The sequence below is a fragment of the Arctopsyche grandis genome, chromosome 12 (assembly GCF_051622035.1).
Source record: "Arctopsyche grandis isolate Sample6627 chromosome 12, ASM5162203v2, whole genome shotgun sequence".
Lineage (NCBI taxonomy): Eukaryota > Metazoa > Arthropoda > Insecta > Trichoptera > Hydropsychidae > Arctopsyche > Arctopsyche grandis.
In genome coordinates this window covers 18,042,346-18,065,517 of record NC_135366.1, presented here as the reverse complement: position 1 = coordinate 18,065,517, position 23,172 = coordinate 18,042,346, and the positions used below count along the sequence as shown (strand labels likewise).

At 32.4% G+C, this 23,172-nt stretch overlaps 1 protein-coding gene across 1 annotated transcript in view; it reads left to right on the top strand.

Moving 5' to 3' along the window:
* LOC143920450 (lachesin-like) overlaps positions 1-21,691 on the top strand; it is a 257,007-nt gene extending 235,316 nt beyond the window's left edge. The window contains exons 5-9 of the mRNA XM_077443340.1: positions 8,412-8,540; positions 9,705-9,843; positions 17,839-17,987; positions 20,468-20,530; positions 21,555-21,691. Of these exons, the coding sequence (XP_077299466.1) occupies positions 8,412-8,540; positions 9,705-9,843; positions 17,839-17,987; positions 20,468-20,530; positions 21,555-21,691 (617 nt within the window). The remainder of the gene's footprint in view (positions 1-8,411; positions 8,541-9,704; positions 9,844-17,838; positions 17,988-20,467; positions 20,531-21,554) is intronic.
* The last annotated feature ends 1,481 nt before the right edge of the window (positions 21,692-23,172 follow it).

Below are 23,172 nucleotides of genomic sequence, written 5' to 3'. Positions count from 1 at the left end.
AGGATTCGAAAAGTTCGGAAAAAATTGTCCTTTGTCTTGACGCCGCATTATAATTTATACATCGAATTGCACAAGTCTTATGTATTATATAAAATATAAATACGTATACTGAACGGTATAATTTACTTCATCTAGTTTATTTTTGTATAATTATATATATAAACATAGGAACATACACATTGTTTGTACATATGTATAAGAGATAACAATTTCGTGGGACATTAAATCGACGATGATGACTTTCCGATGAACGATTCTCGTCAATCTGTGAAGTCTCCGTCATCCAGCACATTTCGGATTTTCGGAAAAGTTTTCACCGTTTTAATAAAGAGGAAAAATGTCTTATCTTCCGCTCTCTTTCCCTTGCTCTATCTCTCCCCTTAACGGAGACTTCACCTTTGAAAAAAAAGTTCTTTATCAATTGATCAAAGCGAGACATTATAAAATGAAAAAAGTTACCCTTCCCGCCAAAAAAATGTTACCCCCCTCTTCACCAACCCTCAGTTCGTTCATTTTTTACACAACGATTAAAAAATCCAGGACCTGCTTTTTTAAATATATTCTAAATGCGCTATAAGATACAATTATAGACCTACACAAAAAACCATACCTAAGTATGTCATAACATAAGTCATACGATATTTTTAATTCTTACATTTTTTTTCAAATACTATCTATCCACATTTCTCAAATAAAAATTCCATTTTTTATCCACTTTGCTATTTGTGTACCGTTTTTAAAATTGAAGAAATAATTAAAAAAAAAAATTCTATTATATGTTTTACTGGCTTATTTAACAGCATTTTCAATAGTGTGTAAATCCTATGTACATATATAATGCTGTAAGCGTGTATAGTACATATATACGTCTGTTTACGATTGTTAAACGCCAATAGTCAATTCAATTAGTAGGTTAATGCTTCAGCGAGAGATATCCCATCGCAGATATCGTGCAGACGTGACCATCTAATCGGACAAAGTCACTTCCGGTGAATTGCGATTATGTTAATTCGAACTTAATAATGCTTAAGCAATTCAAATCGTTGAGTCACGAAATTGAATTGAACGTCGAAAAAGAATTTTTCCATGGTGAGGAATAATTCAAATTCGTTTTATTGCTTCAACACTTCGCGGAAACTTTTTTCATATCTGTATGCGAGATGAGGATTGTTTAAAAACGATGAAATTTCGCCCTTCCCCTCCCCGCTGCCCCTACCTCGGCCTCGTCGTCTTGTGACTTCATACCCCCCTTTAAGAAAAGATTGAAGTTCAAAGTGCTGTGAAACAATGAAAATCGCATGGAGAACAAAAAAAAGAAGTAAAAATAAGATTTCTTCTTAGTGACTTTCGCGACCAGCTGCCGCGATAAAGCTCCGTGTGACTTTACGGCAAGCTTTTCCAGGGAGCTTTTCATAATGAGATTGATAATCGCAGACCGAAAATAAGATTAAATCACAAACTTATCTCCCGTATATTTCAATGGAATTTTGCAATAGTTTTAATTGATTCTTTACATATTAAGATGATTAATCATAACTTAAAAGTTTCAACAATAGATGTACATATACAATTTGGACACATATAATACTTCATACACAGTACAGGTCATACATTGAACAGTTCATACACAGTACAGGTCATACATTGAATGGATCTTCATCTTTTTTCTCGTTTGCTCAATGCTGAACGTTGCGGCAGTTCTATCCTCCTCCATGCTTCCTAGTCCTGTGCCAAGTTGAAAACAACGTTGGAGGACGATCCGGTCAGCTCTTTAATTTGATCTGACCATCTTCTGGGAGACTATCTTCTCGCTCCCCTTCCTTTTATTGTTCCGATGACTACTAGCTTCTCTTAAATCTCCACACCCTTTCTGGCAATTTGGCCAAAGTAGAAAAGAATCCTTTTCCTACATGTTGTGGTGAGTCTATCTGAAACTGCCAGCTTTCTAAGAATGTAAATGTTCTTGCATCTTGCGGTCGAAGGAATGAGCAATATCCGCTTCCAACATCATATTTCGAAGGTATATAACATGTCCATTTCTATATATTCAAGCTTTTATGTCTCGACGTCATATATTGCAATGGAGAGCACCTAACGCATTTTCGTTTGTCTCATATTAGAATGGTTTTCCATATCTGTGTCAGACTAATCATCACGGTTTTTGCCATTCCTATTCTTCTGCAAAATTTTGATAGGCATCCTTCTTCTCCTGAGATCAACACACACTTTGGTAAAGAAAATCGAAGACGTTCTCATAGTATTTTAAAGCATTAGACTTAATGAGAGACTCGAATATATCAATGGCAAAGATTTTTGTTTTAATTTCATCGAATAGATAGCATATACCAAATATCATCCAGTTTTGCTTATATTTTATTTTACATACATATAAATCAGAAAGGCCTAACAGGCCAAACCCAATGCGCCTTTCTCGCCAATTACAAATATTGTGGCATTTTTTATTACATAAATAGCTGAATTTCGGGATGCTGAAAAACTCGAAAATTTAATATTGCACATACATTTTACTACTCGTAAATCATATTCAAATATTGGAAACATGGTGGGTAGAATGGTTTTTGCCAATTTAATGGAGGAACCGTTTCAACAATGAAATCAGATAAATTGGCAAACTCTGATAGGAAACGATCGACTTGTAGTCAAAAATATCCAAGTCCGACCGGTAACATTAAAGATTAGCACGGGATCGAACCCGGTAACCTCTCGGTGCTTAGCATAGACGCAACCACCGAGCCAAACTGCTGGCTCATATTTAAATTTACATATTAAAAAAAATATGTCCATTTTATCAAAAATCAAATGTATGTTTTTTGTGTTTATTCGAAGCTCATAACCCCAACATATAAATTTATAATTGGTAACTTTTTACTTTATTACAAATTATGATAGTTTCGTTACTCAAAATTAAAATTTTTAGCTCGGATGAATGAACCCAGCGACCTCTCAGTGCTTAATATAAACGCAACCACCGAGCCATCCTGCTGGCTATACATGTATGTATGTATGTACAAACCAGTATTTTACAGTAACTTGTATATATGTATGTATGTACATGACAAGTACATAGATACAAAAATGTTCAAGAATCACTGGTATACGCCGTATAAAATATCAATCGACAGTGTAAAGTACGGTCGATTTGGCTACATAGGAAATTCGCCGTTTTTCATCGACGACCCGCGATGGCTCGCTCTTGCATGAAAAGTCATCATTATCGAGAGAGGCAGTTGACACAGCATCCGGTGGGAGCCAAGACCTCTTTTCCTGGCAGTTAGCGAGAGCGCATTCCGAGCACGTAGGATATAAAAATATTTCATGAGTTTCAGCTGGTGCCCAGGCGGTAGCGAACGCACTCAATTCATTTTGATTGAGTGGTAAGAGCGGACTGTTGTACAACAAAAGCAATCTGACTTGAATACAAAGGGAAGAAGGCTCTACCATTATATTATACATACATAAGTATGTATATATGTATATACAATATAAGACCAACTCTGATCGATATCCGGATACACCAACACAATTCCAAGATACATTACTGTGTTTACACTTCCATGAAATTCGATATTGGATACTTTCTTTGAGGAAGCCATGAAGTTATCAGCGCAGTTAATTCAGCAGAGTAACCGAATCTAATTCCATAAGATAAACACTCATAGTACGTAGTTACACAACGACGTATAACTTCACGGTGAATCACGTTGAGATTTTTACACTGTTTAAGAGTTTAAAATTGATTCACATGTTTGGCAAATATGAATCATAAATTTTATCTACAGACGACGACGTTCGTTTTTACATATTTATAAAAAAAAATTAGTCTAGATGCTTGGCATTGCACGGAAGGGTGACGGTTAAATAGAAAAAAATAATTCATTTAGAAAATTTTGCATGTTTATCAAAGTTATTTATTTTATTTTATTATACACCCTTTTCTTATTAACACGACGTCTATTGTCAACATCGTATTATTCTAGTTCAATTACAAACATCAATCATCAAACATTATAATCATCATAGAGACATCTATGGACAAATTTTTGCAGCATTTTTTTTATACATTAACAAATTGAGAAGCTGTAAACTCAAATTTTGCGAGATATGGGACAGGATTGTCAATTTGTTGGAACCGTTTCCAATGAAATCAGATAAATTGACAAACTCTGAAAGGAAGCTCGGAAGACCGATGCGGATATCTATAAATAATTGACGAGGTGGTCGCCAATGTCCGGATACGGACAAGGCATTAGAAGAAGAAGAAAGGGAACGATCGACTTTAGAGTCACATATCTAAGATCCAGCCAGCAACAAAGCCAGGGATAGAGCCCATGACCACTCAATCGAAAGCATTTAATGCTTATCACTGATCTATGTTGCTTGTTAAATTTTTTAATTTAATTTTAAATGTTAAATTTGTTGGATCTTAATTGAAAACTGGAGATTTCCAAAACGGACAAATAAACAAACATTCATATTTATGTAATATAATATACAGATCAATGCTTGCCAACTTCTTCGGGAACTGGATGAATCGTAGTAAAATACTTTTAAAATAAATTTAAAAATATATATATTTGCTTTGGGTAAAAGTAATATTAAAATTTTATGACATCTATTAAGTATAATTATTTTTTCTATTAAAAAAAATAATTATACTTAAAGAAATTAAAAAAAAATAATAAGCATCAATAAGGGCATATCATTAATGAATTTACGCGCAGATCATAAGTTGCCAACCACTGTAGATTATGCATGATCTAAATATTTATTCTATTCATTTTTGTATACTTTTGAATTCATTAAAGGTTTTTTTACACTTTTTACAATTTCATTCTAAAGAATTTGCAAAAATAAATCCTTAAGAAATCTGAAGCCTTAATAAGTAGGTCGACTTTGCTATTTTTACTAGAAGCTTTATATTAGTTTTACTTTATTAGTTGGTTTGTTTCAAAAGATCGACATTTGTGAGTTGTTTTTTGTGAACCACTTCCATTTTAATACTTTACCAAACATACGGGGGTTAGCTATGAATAAAGTAGATAAATGTCTTCGGCAGAACGCTAGAGGACCTCAATCATTAACAATTATATTGGAATCATCTGTCAGATCGAGACAATGATAGCTAACTATTCAACTAGCATTCTCGCTAACCCTATGCAACTTCAAAGATTATATACATATGTACATAGTTTGACTGACTCATGACTGGCCACACATCTCACACATTATCTACATATATGTACATATAAAAAGTGGACAAAATTTGACGTTTTAAAGTAATGTTCATATAATTTATAGTCTTTGATTAAATTGTTTTTAATAAAATTTCAAATTACTTTAAAAAAAAAGGGATTTAATTATTTATAGACAAAGTTCTGCAAGTATGTTTATGTATCTACATATATAATAATCGTATACATTCAAGAATGATATACGTAAAATAAAATTAAGGATATTTCATATACGACCTCTGATTAGCTTTCGTCATGGATCCAAGTTCCATCAGTAGCTATCGCATCCAATCATTATTTATCTTAAGAAAACTATACGTAATAGGAAAAGTTTGTTAGCGGGAGACGTCAATATACCTACAGATACAGTAAGCAGCAAGGATAATACACGCAACCGGGTAAACAGACGCATGCGAGAGCCTAAGTCGGGTTTTATTCGCTCGTAAAAATGTCAATATCGATATGGAGTGTCTCACGGATACGACAGTTTAACTTTTGCCCGGTGAAACGACGTGGGAGGATGAGTCGTTTCAGAAGTATCCGAGATGAAGTTTACAGTTTTATTCCGGTCGTTATTGCACGGACTGGATAGTTATATATCTACCGGAGATGAACTCGTTTATTACCCGTTTCGCTGATGACCGGGAAAAATCTGACAAATCGACCATTGTTTTACGTCGTATAAGAGTGCCAAGTGTATACACAGAAAGTCTCAGTGGCGCCCCTTAATGATGTCTCTCGGCCATTGAGAAAATGCCCCCTTCGGAAAACTACTTCTCGGTAAAAATTCATCGAAAAAATAAAACAATAAAATTCTCCACAGTCGTCAGCCCAAACGATAAAACCTTTCATATTATTTATATAACTGTTAGTGTCCCAGACACTAAAAAATCGAACTTTACTTACTGTTCGTTTTTAATATAGAGAGATTCAAAGCTCATCGTTATTTTAATAGACAGTAAAGAAGTTGTTTAAAAATAAAACTCGTTCGAGCCAAAATAGATTTCTTCAGAAATGAAAATACAATGCCCCAAAATAGCAACTATTTTAAAGAGATTTATTTGAAGACACGTATTTGCTTTGCAAACATCAACAGAGTTAACGATAGTTTTGTTTATTTATTTATTTATTTTATTAATTGAAAAATCAACAGACAGGATGTACAGAGATAGGTATAAAAAAAACAAAAAGTAAATAAATAATATATGTAACATCCGAGTCCAATAATAGATTTTTACAAAAATGAAAAAGATAAATATAAGGAAAACAAATTAAAAAGTAAAGAATAAAGGCATGACAAAATATGTAGTACATTGCATAATTAAACTATAGTATTAAAATATTTGGAAAAGGTTATAAGATAGAATATAAGAAGAAATTGAAATTTACAAATATAAAAAACAAATGAAAAAGGTAAATACAAAATAAACAAATGAAAAGGAAAAGAATGAAAACTATAATATGATTAAATAGCACATTACAAAACTAAACTAAAGTATAAAAATAATGGAAATATTAGAAAAATAGAATAGAAGAAAAAATGAATCAATCGGTCAAGATTCTCTTGATGTTAGACCTGAATTGATGTAGGGAAATACCAAACAGATCAACCTCATTCAGCTCTCCGTTAAACATACGATAATCGCGCTGCAGATAAAAATATTTTTGGGAATTAGTATTGAAAGGATCAAGTGAAAAGAGTGCAACGCGTCTAGAGTATCGAACTGGGATTCTGAAATTAACCTTATTCAGTAAATCAGAACAATCAAGGAAACCATTTATGAGCTTAAAGAAGAATATAGCATCAGAATGTCGTCGCCTGACAGAAAGATTGTTAAAAGAAAGGATTTTTAAAATGTCGGAAACAGTAGAATGGGTATAGGTAGGAAAAAGGTAGCGTAAGGATTTAATAAATTTAAGTTGAACTTTCTCAATACAATTAATATGGGATAAATAAAAAGGTGACCAGATAATTGAGGCAAATTCAAGGTGAGACCTTACAAAGGAAAAATAAAGTAATTTTAGTACATAAGGATCATTAAAGGGTTTTGTTGAGCGGAGTAGGAATCCAAGAGATTTAAATGCTTTGTTGGTAATAAAAGAAATATGTTCAGAGAAATCTAGTTTATTATTGAGTATTACACCAAGATCCTTAATAACAGTCATTAATAAAATTGCATACAACATTTTGGTATAAATTAGGTGCAATACTAATTGTAAAGAGCCTTTTCAACGAGAAGTATGTTATTATGAGATAAATTGCTAGCTACAAAATTCACTATGGTGAAAGATACCACGACATATCATACAAGAAACTTATAAAAAGGAAGTGTTTTTTCAAATATTGATATTATTTTGACCAATACAAAACTATCCTTTCCTTCTATACATATTTTTTAAATATACATCTCAACTTTTTACTTTATTTTTATTGTACTATACTGCGAAAAAACCTTATATTTATTTATCTGAATTTATATTTTTACCATTGTGCCATTACGGGTTACCCCTATGGTTTAAACATATATAAATTTTAAATTATATTCAAATAATGGTAAAAAATAGTAAGTAGGCTGGTTGACAATTTGGCGAGGAACCGTTTCAACAATGAAATCAGATAAATTGGCAAACTCTGATAGAAAACGATTTACTCGGAGGCACAAATAAAAGTTGAACAGCACTGCAGAAATATTCGGAATAGATTATTTTCAACCGAGGTCGAACCAGAGCTTTAACCCGGAATTTCTCGATGGTTAGCATTAACGTAACCACTGAACAATGCTACTTACATATCTTTTGGCAAAAAAGTCTAACGTCGCTGAAAAACAACAACCCTAAAAAAATACGACTTGTCTGCAGATAAATCTCTACGCCAGTGAAATAATTGATTGATTGCATAAGTTCATGCCCAATTTTTTTAACTGTAAATGGGCACAAACTAATGCAATCATCTAATATATGTCGCCATTAATTATAATTGTTAAAAAGCGTTATTATTTTTCTATTCAACTATGTAATAGATCTTTTGCAATTTATAGTGATTTCAATGGCGACAATTTTTCAAATATAATTAAAATTTGATCCGGTGTCTAACAGTTTTCACTTCGGTTTATTTGCTTTTCATAATATTTTGACATTTTGTTCCATTTAATTTTATAGTGGACACGTACAATGGGAGCCTGCTGCACTTTTGGCGACTGGACCGACGTCAGATGGGTGCATTTTTATGCATAGCGTCCAACGACGTACCTCCAGCCGTGAGCAAAAGAATCACCCTCAACGTGAATTGTAAGTATTATATGTATACAAAAAAATCTGAATATTAATTAATATCGAACTGTTTACCCATCTTTGTCACTTAATCGAATTCGGGTCGTCCGCGTATCGCGTCCTGAGCCTACCCTTAAGTACACAAAGCCCTACCGTGTCCACTCGCAGTCTTAAAAAGTGAGAACCTCGACCCAGAAACTGGGACCGCAACAAGCTACGAATTCCGTGTGATGTCCTCCAAAATCCCACCCCCTACTTAAAGACGATCAGTTTAATTATTCAAATTTGGCCGGAGCAAATTCAAATGACCATTTCATTGTCCGCTTTTATCACGGCGGACCAAACTGAATTTATAATATCGTCGGGGGACCGGAACGGGACACACTTGAGGTCCGCAAGATATTCACAAAGGGCTAGGGTGACCCGCCGCCATTGCACAAATCCCAGGAACACTGTTTTTACACGGACTTACCGGGTTCAAATGCGTATAAATTAAAATAATTAGTGAGGCGCGCCTTCACTCAAATAGTTGAATATATCCCATCAAACGTATGTATGTATAATGATTGTATTAATTTTGTATACTTCCATATAACATAGTAAGACCTATATGATTACACGTGTTTTGAAAGTGGAATCAACCCTATCCAACTCTATATATGTATATATCTAATATAGCGTACAATATATGTACAGCTTCAACAAAACGATTTAAATTTAAGTATATGACTTACAATAAACAATTAATAATCAAAATCAAATGAACTGCCATTGAATTCGCTTCTATTTAAAATTTTTACTTAAAGTAAATACGATTTTTCGCATTCAAATAAAATCACTTAATGTACATATGTAAATTGTTACCAATACAATTTTGATAATGCTTCAACATCAATCTGAACCGTAAATCTGAATTATAAGAGAAAATTTACGAATTAACAAAATAGGTAGTATTTACCGAATTATTAATTCACTGAGTAAGCTGAATGCTGAATCGTTTGTTTGCGGTGAAATACGTAATAAAGCAATTTCTCAACGAAACAAAGCAATAAAACGGACTTTATCAGCGTCTTTAGGCCTGAAATTCGAAACAAGCTCACAAATCAATGAATTAATCCGGATAATCGAATCGTCCAATTTGCGATTTTAAATTTATTATTATCAATTTTGTTTTTGTTTCAGTCGCGCCTACTGTGAAAGTGCCTAACCAGTTGTTAGGTGCCCCTTTGGACACAGATGTGCAACTAGAGTGCTACGTAGAAGCATTCCCCAATACTATTAATTACTGGGTCAAAAATAGAGGAGAGATGCTGTTGGATGGGTAAGAAGTTGTTAACATTACTATTAATTCAATAATAAAATACACAAAAGTAACATGTATGAGTACACATATGTATTATAACTATAAGTATAGAACATCGAAACGATTGAAATTTCTTGTATTAGATGTACATATCTCGTGGATTTTCTATGAATGGTAAAAAAATAGCTTTTTCTGTGAACAGTTTTTAAACATTTCTGCAATAAGATTAACGTAAATGCAGTTGAGTTAGTATGGAAACAAAGAAGTAATAGTTTCCATAGGTAAAATATGAATGTATATACATATGCATGGGTATATGTTAAAAGGATAGTTCATTCAATCGTGCACTCTCATCTATGAGAGGCAAATAAAAACAACGATTAACATCCACAGAGATATCTGTGGAAAAAATAGCAACAATATACAAATCAGCAAAAATCAAGATGCAGAATAACTCGAATTTTAACAGGATAGGACAGGGATGCCAATTTGTAGGAACCATTTCAATGAAATCAGATAATTTGGCAAACTCTGATAGGAAACGATCGATCTTATATCTCACATATCCAAGTTCTGGCCAGCAGCAAACAACAGAGAACAGTAACCACACAATTGAATGCATTACATGGTTACCATTGATCTATGCTGCTAAATATATTATTTTATACACACATTTCCATATCTACAGCGTAATGCACTGGTAGAACTATCAGTATACCAGTAGAGAGGTGTGAGCTCTAGTCCCGGCCATTTAAATACGCTGCTTGCAAGATATTGTGGTTATTAAAACACAGATCGACCGTCTTTTGATATAAATTTCCAATTTTTCTGACTTAATTGTTGTGACAGATCCAATAAATCGATATCCTCCACCTCAGCTTGTCGCAAATTCTAGTTGATAGCATCTTGAATTTTTTGAATCTTATAAATTCAAAATGGAGTACAATCAAAATATGTTTTGATTGTACTCCATTATTTCTATGTACTGATGTATTTGATTGTTAGTACTTACATACATATGTTCAAAAATAATCTAAGCATATCGTGTGTCGCCTTGGGTTAATTCCTGTCATGGCACATATGATGTATGTACATATTTACTACATATATAAATATATATTAATACAAAAACATGTTCAATTACTATAGTATTAGAATATTTTTTGTTAGATTTCAACTCTATATTTATGCATTATGTAAGCAATTATTTTACAAGAAACCTTAAGCCTGGGCATATCTCTCCAGTATTTTTCTCGCATCTGGAAAAACCAGACACAATTCCGAATTGGGTTATTCGCGAATTAAATTGGCATAATTAAATTCGCCCGCAAAAATTGTTCACGGGCCGCGAGCTTTCGCGCACATTGCCACCGGGGGAAAGCAACGTTTGCTGAAAAGCTCCTGAAGCTGTAACGACGGGAACCGCAAACGCCGTAACCTCCATCATAACGAATAACGGCTAACGGCGTTACCATCTGAAGCGAAATACGACAGCCAATTCGCGCAAAGCCTCATCACAACCTCGATCATCCGTAAAATAAAACATTCGAGAATATCTACGCAGTGAGAATTAAAACAATTCAAAAATCGATCTTACGAGCGCCAAAATTGAAAGAACTTTTCTCAATAGCCCGGGATACATGGCGTGAATTTGTATAGGCAAAATTCGTGTTGCTCTCAAATCCAATGCGGAACGTATGAATGCACATTTGTGCAACAAGGCATTTCGATTTCGGCCCCACCTATTATAACGCAAGCTCAATATGGATGTACATATGTATTGATGCGTTACTGCAAATTTTGTATGAAAACATTTCTGGTATGGAAACGATTAATGCAGTTGAATTTATCGACGTCCAATTGAACGCTACTTAAATTATGACATTGCCCACAATTGCTCGTTCAATTTGTATAGGCAATTACAGCATTTGTTTGGCGCAATTTCACGATGAAAATAATATTTATATCGTTAAGTGTGCACGTTGTTGTAGTGCTCGGAATATAATATACGTTTTGGTATTTAATTATATGCTGGAATCAACAATTAGCATGGTTTGTTAATTACAGGTGTGCTTTGTGTAATTATGAAATATATTCTACATATATTAAATATATACATATGTATGTATGTATGGGAATCAGATATCAAAAAATATGCTTGGTGCATTGTTTTACTCTCTAAATGATTATATCGGTTTCATACATTTCACAATGTTTTAATTTTATGGTGCAATTTCGTTTTGTTGTGTTTCCATCCCATATTGTACTTACATCCGGTTAATAAGGCCAACGGATTTATTTTAAGACATCCGTTATAAAATAATACTCGTGCATTGCCAATTTTCTCTACAGTCAAATTATACGCTTATAATATTTTACAATATTATAAGCGTATAATTAAAAAAATGTGTTTTCTAATGCACTGGTTTATTATACATATATATATATTGTTATATATAAAACTGAAACGGTGTCTGTAATTCATTTCTGATTTGGCTGTCGTTTTCAAAGTCTTTATTTATTTATTTTTAATCTATACCAGGAAGGCCTGACAGGTAACTCCAATGCGCTTTCCTGGCCATAAACATTTTACTAGTAGTAAAATGTTTATGTTCTTATTTATTCTCCGCACGCACATTAATACGAGAGGAAAAGCCTGTTCCTCTTGTTCCTGTTGTATCCTGCTCGCGCAAATTAAGTGATTATGTACGTGAGTATGTACCGTTTATCATGCACCCTTTTTTTTTGATATTTCGACTTAAGATCTTTCGATTTTCGATCTTTGCCTTCCGATATTTGCGTTTTCGGTAATTTCACATTCCGGCCCGTCACGGAGACCGAGTAAATACATATCAATTAACACCCACAGAGACATCTACGGTCAAATTTGTAATTTTTTCGCATTTTTAAACAATTCATCGAAATTCAGTAAATACATATCAATTAACATTTACAGAAACATTAATAGTCAGATTTGTAAATTACAGCATTTTATTCAATTCGGCGAAATTCGAGATTGCTGAAAACACGAGACTTTTGTTGGAACCGTTTTAATGAAAATCAGAAAAATTGGTAAACTCTGATAGGAAACGATCGACCTGGAGTCGCAAACACAAGGTCTGGCCAGCAGAAACCAGTGGGATTTATACCCGTGACCACTCAAACATTATATGCTAACCACTAGTCTTTTCTGCTGGTTTCTGACGTTTCTGATTGGCTGGATTGGTCAAAGACATATCGGTCGTTCGTTAAATTATATTATTTTTTTTAGATTCAAATAAATTTAATAAGAAAAAACCAATGAAGCTTTTTCATGTTTCGACGGTATTCACACTACTAGACTGCATTTCCATTTACCGAGCGAAGCCGGGTAGCACCACTAGTAATATATAAATATGTATGTTCATACATGAGCTGAGATTCATATTTAATCTTAGAAAATCATTTGAAAACAAAATTATCGCATATAGAAAAATCCAATCCTTCCCTGTGAGAATATTTCAGATTGCAATTAAATCTACATACAAATAAGTCAAATTTACATTACAGACTTGTAGTTGCGGCATAAAATTGTCTCACACAGTTATATCATTGATGATTAAATAAACTTAAAAGCCTCCACATTGTTTATATACCATTTTTACAAATCGGGGTCGCTCTAATTACACGCTAGCACGTATTCACATCCCTCTCGCCCTTACGCATTAGGACCATCGTCCTTCGTCTCGTTCGTTTCGCGGGCTTTTTTCCCGCGCTTAATCCATTACGCTCCGAACAACAACGGCATACGTACAATATTTATGTATATATTTCGATATACATACATATAAATAAATGTATATATTTTCGCCGTTGGGAAAAGTAAACACCGGCCGAAGGGCATTAAAGGCTACTCAATTTGAGCGAATGGACGGCAGGACGTGTTATTTGCTAGGCTTTGTTTGACTTAATCTCCTAATCAAATGGACCTAACTAAATAAGTCGCCGACAATCCGCATTGTCCGCGGGACAAAGGGATACTTACACAATTTTTGTTTCGCATTTCCACAAATTAGTTTCCCAATGCTTTTGTCGTACGGCTTCGTCGTATATGGCCAATAATTTCCAATATATGTATGTATACATTATCAAAAAAATATATTAGACCAAATAAAATAGTCGCACGTTGCGCAATATTTCATAAAGTAATGGTCCCAATCTCAATCAGGCTAATGCGAATTTCACCAAAGAATATCAACCATTCTTAATTCGAAAAAATTACCTAGCAATCTTTCATGGAACCATTCGAAAAAAATGTTTACTCATTTTTTTTTAATACTTAATTTACAGTATTCTATTTTGATTTTTTTTCTAAAGCGTAGAAATATCTGTATCCTCGTCAACAAATGTCAAAGTGGTTGTCATATTGCTGTACTTGATTGTTGCAATATACAAAATGAAGTTAGATGGTCACAAAATACTCAAATACAAAGATGAAATCGTGACCATTTTCACAGCGTCAAATTTCAATTATTCCCACTATCCACTACTCATTGCAATCCTACATACATATGTAAATTAATTTAGAATTGAAGCCTAGAAGTTAAAGTTATGATATAATGATTTCAATTTAAATTAAATTAAAACAAATAGCTTTTATTCGCATGCGAAATAAACGGTGATGGGGATTGAATTGCTGAATAAAATATGAATGTATGTTAGATTTGTTTTTCAAATTCTTAAAATCCAAACAGATATATAATTAAGATCAAAAGATTTATGTTTGGGTTTCAATTTTGATGAAAGTGAGCATACTTAAATATGCATGATGGTTGTAAACAAAAAAAAATACGATCAAGTGTCTCTCGGAATATTATTTTAAGCCAAAAAATAGTCATGGCCTCATTATGAAATGATAAAGAGTATTTTCTTGGTGGATAAAAGTGTGTGTGTGGGGAATTCGCTGTAAGGAAAGTTTTCCTACTTTAGAGGGCATGCATTATTTAAAGCAAGTATTATGTGAGGAGAAAAAAAAGCGCTCCGGAGAGATAAGGGGGAAAAACGGAAGTGACTTTTCCGCGGTTAAGCGGTATCTTGTTAGCGACGTCTCGCCGTTAAAAAGTATGAACGATATTTATTATAATTTCATTTTGGCGAGCTTTCCGAGAAGTTTTCCTATTAAGGCGCGCAACCGCAGATTTCGACCGGCATTCTTCCGTACGACAGTTTTAATTTGCATTTGGGACTCGGCCGAGGACAGCCCCGTCGCTGAGGGATAACCACTTGTTGAGATGACAAAGGAGGAGACAAAGCTAATTTGGAAGCGCTCTCCTTTGCGACGACAGCCAAGACAACGGAACTTCCGAGAAAAAATTTGGGAGAAGACGAGAAATTAGCGTAATTAGTCGCTATTTTTTCCATCTCTTTAAAATGGGCACGCATATTTTTTTTCAAACTTGTCATATTTGTCACAATCAAATCCGGACATTAATAATAACTTCAAATATTATTTTATTATATAAATTCCCCAGACATTTCCTGAAGAAAATTAAGTAATAAATTTAGACTTACATATGTACATACATAAAATAAATATTACTATACATATGTACTGTCACATTCCAGGTGCTGTTGCACCTGGAATGGTATATTCGAGCACTTTAATTTGAATTAAAGATTGAACTTGATCTTCAATTCGGAACATGTGAACTAGAAGAATCGCGTAGTATATACATATGTATGTAGATTAAGTACTGACTATAAAAAAAAGCGCTTACGCTGACTGTAATGACTGCCTGTCACATTGAAGGTGCGGTTTATATAGTCGATTTGATGATGTCAGTGCTAGTCTCATCGCAAATATTTTAGTTTTGTTATTCCCATGTATGACCGTTTCCACATTTCGATTTATAGTACGGGAACTGAGAAAGGACTTAAGTAGAATATAGCGACTTTGACTAATATATGTACATACGTACATACATCGAAAAATAAATAAATTTGAATTTTATTTTGGCAAACTTTCAACATTAGCCTTCAACCTTAACGTGAAAAATTCTCTCGAATTAAAATATTTTGCTAATATTTTAATTATGCATTATATGTAAATATGTAAAAGTAAAATGTTGAATTATTTAATTCTTTAATTCTATGTAGTATAGATGCTATCGATGTCTCACAGGCAAACACTTGCTCTTGTGAGATGTAAATTTTCCTATGAAGAGGTCGCCGTTCGCTGTTTGAATTGATTATGCAGATGCGCAGTCAGCTTCACGCAGCATCAATCCTCGTGATGGATGACGACTACTCAACAACAACGAAAATAAAGTAAAAAAAATTGGCGAAAGAGGTGAAATAAAAGGAGAACGGGTACGGGGCGGGTCCCCGGGGCAGTCGAACAATAAATCATAATCCTTCAAGCTCGGCCCTCCTCACCTCACCTCACCTCACCGATGCCATGGTGAAAATTGATTTTTCCAAGTGCACAGGGACAAACTTGCACGACTGCACATTTGTAAAATGCACGTTTACACCCATTTTCAATTTACGAAGAATTCTATTTTTAAAAATAAAGACCAAAAAAAATCCACGAAAAATTATAGCTTTATTTATGAACATTGAATGTTTTAAATTCTAGGAACAACCATCAATATCGGGTAGCTATTTAAATTTCATATATTATATATTTTATAATTCTATATACACATCAAATAAATTATACATACATATGTATGATCACGATAGAAATAAGATGGAGATGGAGGTATTCACTACGCACTACCCTCAGCTATCAGTGTAAAAATGATATCCACCTTCGAGTAATGTCTCTGTTTAAGCCGATTTTCATAACTAATTTCAATAATAAGCCTCGCAGATTTTGCATTATTTTAACTTAAAACGCACAATTTGAACTGGACGCTAGGCGTCCAGCACAGTGGCTAACGGATTTTGTTAGCACAGTAAGGCAAGTGCTATTTGGTCTTTGATCTCATCTCATTCATTTGAATTTTAGCGGCTTCTATTTTTCTTCAAAAAAAATAACTGTGTTTGAAATAACCAAAAACCGATTTGATTCAGATGAAAATCAAAACTGGAAAAGAAAATTGGAAGTTAAAGTCTAATACTCCAAACACAAAGTAGTGAATTCATTGAAGACTAAAAATGGTATCAATTTAGTAATTAAAATGGCAAAATCACTGCAAATAATATGTTAAATCATTTATTTGTGAATTCAAAATATATGGAAGAAAGTGTAAAAGCATATTACAATATTAAATCTGTATTTAGTGTAACAGTTCAGCTGTTTAACCTACATATGAGTTACGCAGAGGCGGTAGAAAGACGCGTTTGGATAGCTAGCTGTCATCACGTCAATCTGACAAATGATACCGATGTAATTTTTTTAAGTTTTAATTGATGATTAAATTCCTCTAGCTTCATTTCATTTCGAAGACATTTTTTTACTTTAATGAGAGCTAACCTCCGTACGTCATCGCTCACAAATTTCGTATTTCCGTTCAAAATCAGCTTACAAATTTTAGACGGTCAAAAATTTCACTTAACTAACCAAGAGAAAGTAAAAAAAAAGCTTGTGAAAAAAATAATAATCACTTTTCAAGTCATACTTTTATATGCTTCGTTATTCATATTTCAACTATATACATACATACATATGAGCAGTTATATTTGAAAGTGGCATACGTCCACCTTTCTTTATTTCGAATAATATTTAGCAAAACATATTAATATATATGTACATATAGGTTATTAGGGTCGATATTTTCTTCGCTGCTGACGATATTTTAATAAAAATGCTTCGACAACATTATGTGGTAGGTAGGAACAAAAAAAATTATAATAAACAGGTCGTTGCTACGATACAAATAAAAAAATAGTCAACTGCGATTCAAAGGTAGATCGCATGTTAAGGTAGACCGCATACTAAAGCAGCACCTGTTATTTCAGGTGGTATTAGTGAAATCGACCCGTATATTATACTATAGATGTGACTAACGAGTGTTATTGTTTGTCCAGGCCCAAGTACTCCATAAGGGAGGAGAGGTCCTCCTACAAGGTGTTCATGTGGTTGGTGATCAGGAAGTTCTCAAGGTCGGACATCGGCACGTACAACTGCGTGTCTACCAACTCGCTGGGGAAATCTGAGGGAACGCTGCGGCTGTATGGTGAGTGCATACCCCCACATCCAACCGTCACACCCCTCCCTAGGGGATGAAAATTCTCGCACACTTTCGACTCCGGCTTTATCCGCCGCTCAAATTAACCTATGAAAACTTCGGCTTTGAGAAGTTGCGGCGTTACACTTTTACGTGTGGAAATCAGACCGCGATCCCAGACTTGAAAATACCTACTCTCTCTCTCTCTTAACAAAGTCTACAAAAGCACTGTTACAGAAGCCAAACCCGTGAGCCCGTCGACTCAGTTGCACTTTACATTTAAAACAACATAAGTTCAAATATTATAACGGGAAGAAAATATAATTTTTTTTTATATAACCTCGTGAATTCAAAATTTCTAGCTAAACTGTATCAATTTCATCGCGTTTTTTCGACAGATTTGGAAAAGTTTTATTTAAAATGGATGATTAATTGAATAAGCATTGATTTTTATCTCACAAATGCGTGTTTCTATATAACGATTCACACTTAAGATAAGAAGTGCATATTTTCTTCCCTAGAAAATAATATGCATAAATGATAAAATACAGTTTGTTATTTTTTTACGTTTAAAACCTTATCAATACAATTTTAAAAATACGCCTTCGTGAGGTCAAAGTTTAATCTTTTTATGACAAAGCAATGCCACGAATGCGACTCAATTTTAAAAACTCTATACTTAAGTCTATTGTATAAAATAAATTATTGGCAAAAAGATTTTATGTATTTTGAATAAACTTATAATAATAATAAATTTTATTCCAGACGATAGGGAGAATAGTGCAATCCCCATTGTACATATTTTATTTTATTTTTATTTTTAAATGCTTTTCAATATTACTAAATTATGTTCACAATACATATTCAATCTATTTTCAAAGCTACTGATATACTGATCATTTTCTATTTTACTTTTTTTTTAGATGTCATAGTATTATATTATCTTAATGTAAATGTACAGCATAATAGGAAAAAAAGCTCAAAAACCTATTTACAATTCTTATCCATCATCCGTATAAATAATATATAGATAATATATAAAATGAATTTTGAATGATGAAACAAACAAACGATATAATGATATAACAATAATGACAACACAATATACATATGTATGTATATATGTACAGATGTATGTACAATATCACATTAAACAATAAATTCTGTACACCAAAATTAAAATTAAATAATACTATGATAAGTTACAAAATTAATAAATAAATAAAACTGTAAAATAAAAAAATGGTCAGTACATATGCAGATATATGTAGCTATGTGAATATTGTGAACATAATTTATTAATAATAAAAAACATTCAAAAATCAAAATCAAAAAGCATGAAGTGCTACAATTTCAATACAATTCAGACATCATTAAAATCACGATATCCTTTGTATCTATAAATGGCTTAAATAAAATGAAAATAATACCCGTAATATTTTGCCCTATTAAGTCAACAAGACGCAAAATATTATACATATGTATATTTCGAGTATATTTTTTTACTTCAACCTTGTATTATTATTTTTTTAATTCAACTTCTAAAAATGTGGTATTTGAGAGACGAAAAGCCTAATTTATTAAAATTTTACTTTTGTCAAAGTGGTATTTATGGTATTTGCCTTGTCACGAGAAAATGGCCCAAAATTTGATGCATACTTTCGAAACTATCCCACTTAAAAATTTTCATTCTATCTTTTATTAAATTTTATGCGCATTTACAGCTTATCTAAACAATTTAACTAGTTATTTATAAGTACAGATTAATATATTGCATTCGTTGATATCATTAAACATTATTGAATGTAACAATATTTTAATGCAAGTGCAACATGAACGCGAATTATGTAAATCGATCCTTGTCACGATCTCCTCTGTATACAATTTTCTATTTAGAAAATATATATGTTTTTTATTATTATTTTGTGTGTATTTTGTTTTTATTTGTTTTATCGATTAGTCGTGCAAGAGTTTATCGAAACTATTATATGTACTAATTACAGTTGACGTTCGTTTACGATGAATAATGATAATTATCGAATTAAAACTTTGACTTTATGTTATTATAATTGTAAATTAATCAGTGTACTCTATCGTTATTAAAATCATCGACTTGTGAGCAAGATTCGCTTAAATTTAATCTGATAACACGTTGAAAGTACGCTTTCATCAGCGCTCAACACGCGATACTGCGATTTTTTCCGTATTTTTTTTCTCTTATTTGTAATTTCTCTATTTTCCTTATACTTTTTAAGTAGATAGGAGGTAGTAAGTCGTGAATAGTTAGCGGAAAATAGATCGGCACGCTCGGTGCACTTAGCCTAATCTAAAAGTTAATTTAACCGAGCGGCTTATCCTGCACACTGTTTGTTGTTAAATGCTAATTTTTACTTTGTTTTCATTTATATATCTTTCTTTTTTTTATTTTAAATGAAAAATAAGAAAACATTGCGAGAATATCTCTTTCTTTTTTCGTTTTTCTTTTGCAGAAATAAAAATTTACCCGAACCTTCCTCACGGGTCGAACGATAATCACGTCAACATTTTGGGAGGTGAGTTTAGTATTGTGATACATACTAAACTTAGGCTGTCTAAAAGCGCATTTTTAAACATCAGTGGCGTTCCTAAGAAGTGAATAAATATATCATTTATCTGTCTTCAAACCCTCAATGTACACAAAATACATTATAATATAATTTTAACCGAAAATCCATTTAAAACAATATTGGTTTCGTATTTAAATATATAAAAATTCAAATCGATTCTATATGTATAAATGGGGGGCGTTAGTTATGCCACTGTCTGAACCATTGCCCAAAAAGACAGCTTAAGTTTTCGCTGTTGTGAATTTTATTAAATTATCTCACCGATCATCATATCAGTATAAAATAGAATCACTGTTTGTTTCATTGTGGAATTGCACTTTGATTTTATTTTGATTTATTGTTTCCTCCATCACCATTATCATCATACGATTCAAAGCTAACATTGGAATCGTCCTGGTCAATTCCATTATAATCTCATTCGGCACAGTTTGTTTTGCACATACACACAAAAGCTTATTTGTCAAAATTAAATAATATGAACAAAAATTCACGTGTATATACGTGACGTAATTTAATTTCACGCAGCACCCTTAAAAATAGGCCTTATTTGTTTATGTATTTACTTTTTTTTTTCACAAAGGTAACGTGACGTGTTCGCTTTTTGAATTACATTTCGCAAATTCATATTTTTCATATTTTCTCCGGTTTTTTTGTTGTTTTTTATTTTTATTTTGAAGCTGCTGCGTTAATTTCACGCTTCGTGAATCGCATACAACTCGCGTGACCCGCGAATCAAACACCACGTGGGTCACAAACATTAAACAAATAATAATAATAATGTAAATTTTAATGTGACGTATTTTTTTGTTTTTTTTTTTGTATATATAATACATACATATGTAAATATGATTATATATACATAAATGATCTTTCTTTGATGCGGTAACAAAATCACATTGTCTATAAAGAGTACCGCATTTTATATGCAATGAATTATGAATTGTATTGATGTTTAATTTTTTTTACACAGGTTTAGCTGAAGCTGCCCGAGGACACAATTCTCGCTCCAAAGACTTGTCGGACGTCAGTTCCGGAGTAGTGAGACACACTTCGTGTTCCTTTTTAGTGTCCATCTTAGTTTTCATACTACCTACGGTCATAAGATGACCACATTCTGTGAATAAAATATAAGGGACAAAATTTACCAAATAATTGCTGATCGTGTTTTTTTGTATAAATATTAATAATAATAATAAATTTTAGTATTATATTATAATTATACGCAGTTATTATATTTATATATATAGTACATTCAAAATATACTGCAATACAAAATGTAAGGAAAACTTATTGAAATATAAATACATTTGCCTTGATTTTGTAAGTAATTTTGAATGGGACTATATTTGATGTTACGTTTAATGAATAAAAAATACGTGTCCAAAATAACTATGCCAACGCTTCGAAAATCACACTGTTATATTAAAAAAAATGTTTTTGATTTCAATTCAAATGAAATATATATTATATAACTTAATTATTATAATTGTAATTTCCCTCTATTTATCGCGTTCGATCGATATAAAATTCTATGATCGTTTAGTGAAGTACCTACATGCTTATGTATGTATGAATGTACATATGTACATATATGAGAAATAATCCGTTTTTTACTTTAAAAAATGACTGTGAATTCAATAATATTAAAAATTAATCAATTTGTACATATATGTAGTTATGTAATAAATCATAGATTTTTTGTATTATATAACTTATTAAATATTTTAAAAACGAAAGGCATTTATCATGTGCAATATGAATGAAAGGAACTCGTCTATACATAAATTACAGCAGAGCACGATATTTTAATTCAAATGAGTGATTGAACATAGAAGAAAAGAATTAAACCTTCACATTTTATTTTAAATTTATTTAAAGTTCTTATATTGTATAAAAAAGTTTTTAAAAAAACTTATTTTGACCATGAAATTGTAAAAAAAAAAATTCTTCATTAAAAGAGATTTTATTAAATCAATTTTCTATATCATATTCATACTCGACACATCTCAATTGAAAAAATATTTCAAATTTCTGTTCTGAAAAATGATATAACATGATTTTTATTATAATTTGAATGTATCCACTCTTCAAATTATATTTTTCGGCATTTTTTTTTTAAATTCCAAATGATAATTAAAAACTGCAGTACAAAAATACATTGCATCATTTCAATGCAACAACTACATGATTCATAAGCCCACATCCAACCGTTGAACCGAGTTGAAATTTTACATTAAAAAGCTCAACCCGAAGCTCTCAAAGAATGAGAAAACGTTAACATTTTGTGTAAAAAGTTTAAACAACTATGCATACATAGTAAATGTTTGAATTATTAATTCGACTGGTATTACTTTCATCGCCTAGTTTCCTTTGAAGCGTTTAACGAAATATTCAAATGCATGTAAGAAGTAGGAACGAACGTCCTTTGGACGTCCTCATCTGCATTTGAAACGCATCCGGCGCAGCATCTCCTTTGGCCCATATTGTTCCGCATTGCAGGAGAGTGGGATAACGGTGCACACGCTTTCCCGTTGGAAATTTTGAAACCGCACCACCATATTTTACGAGTGCCTCTTCTCATTCTCCTT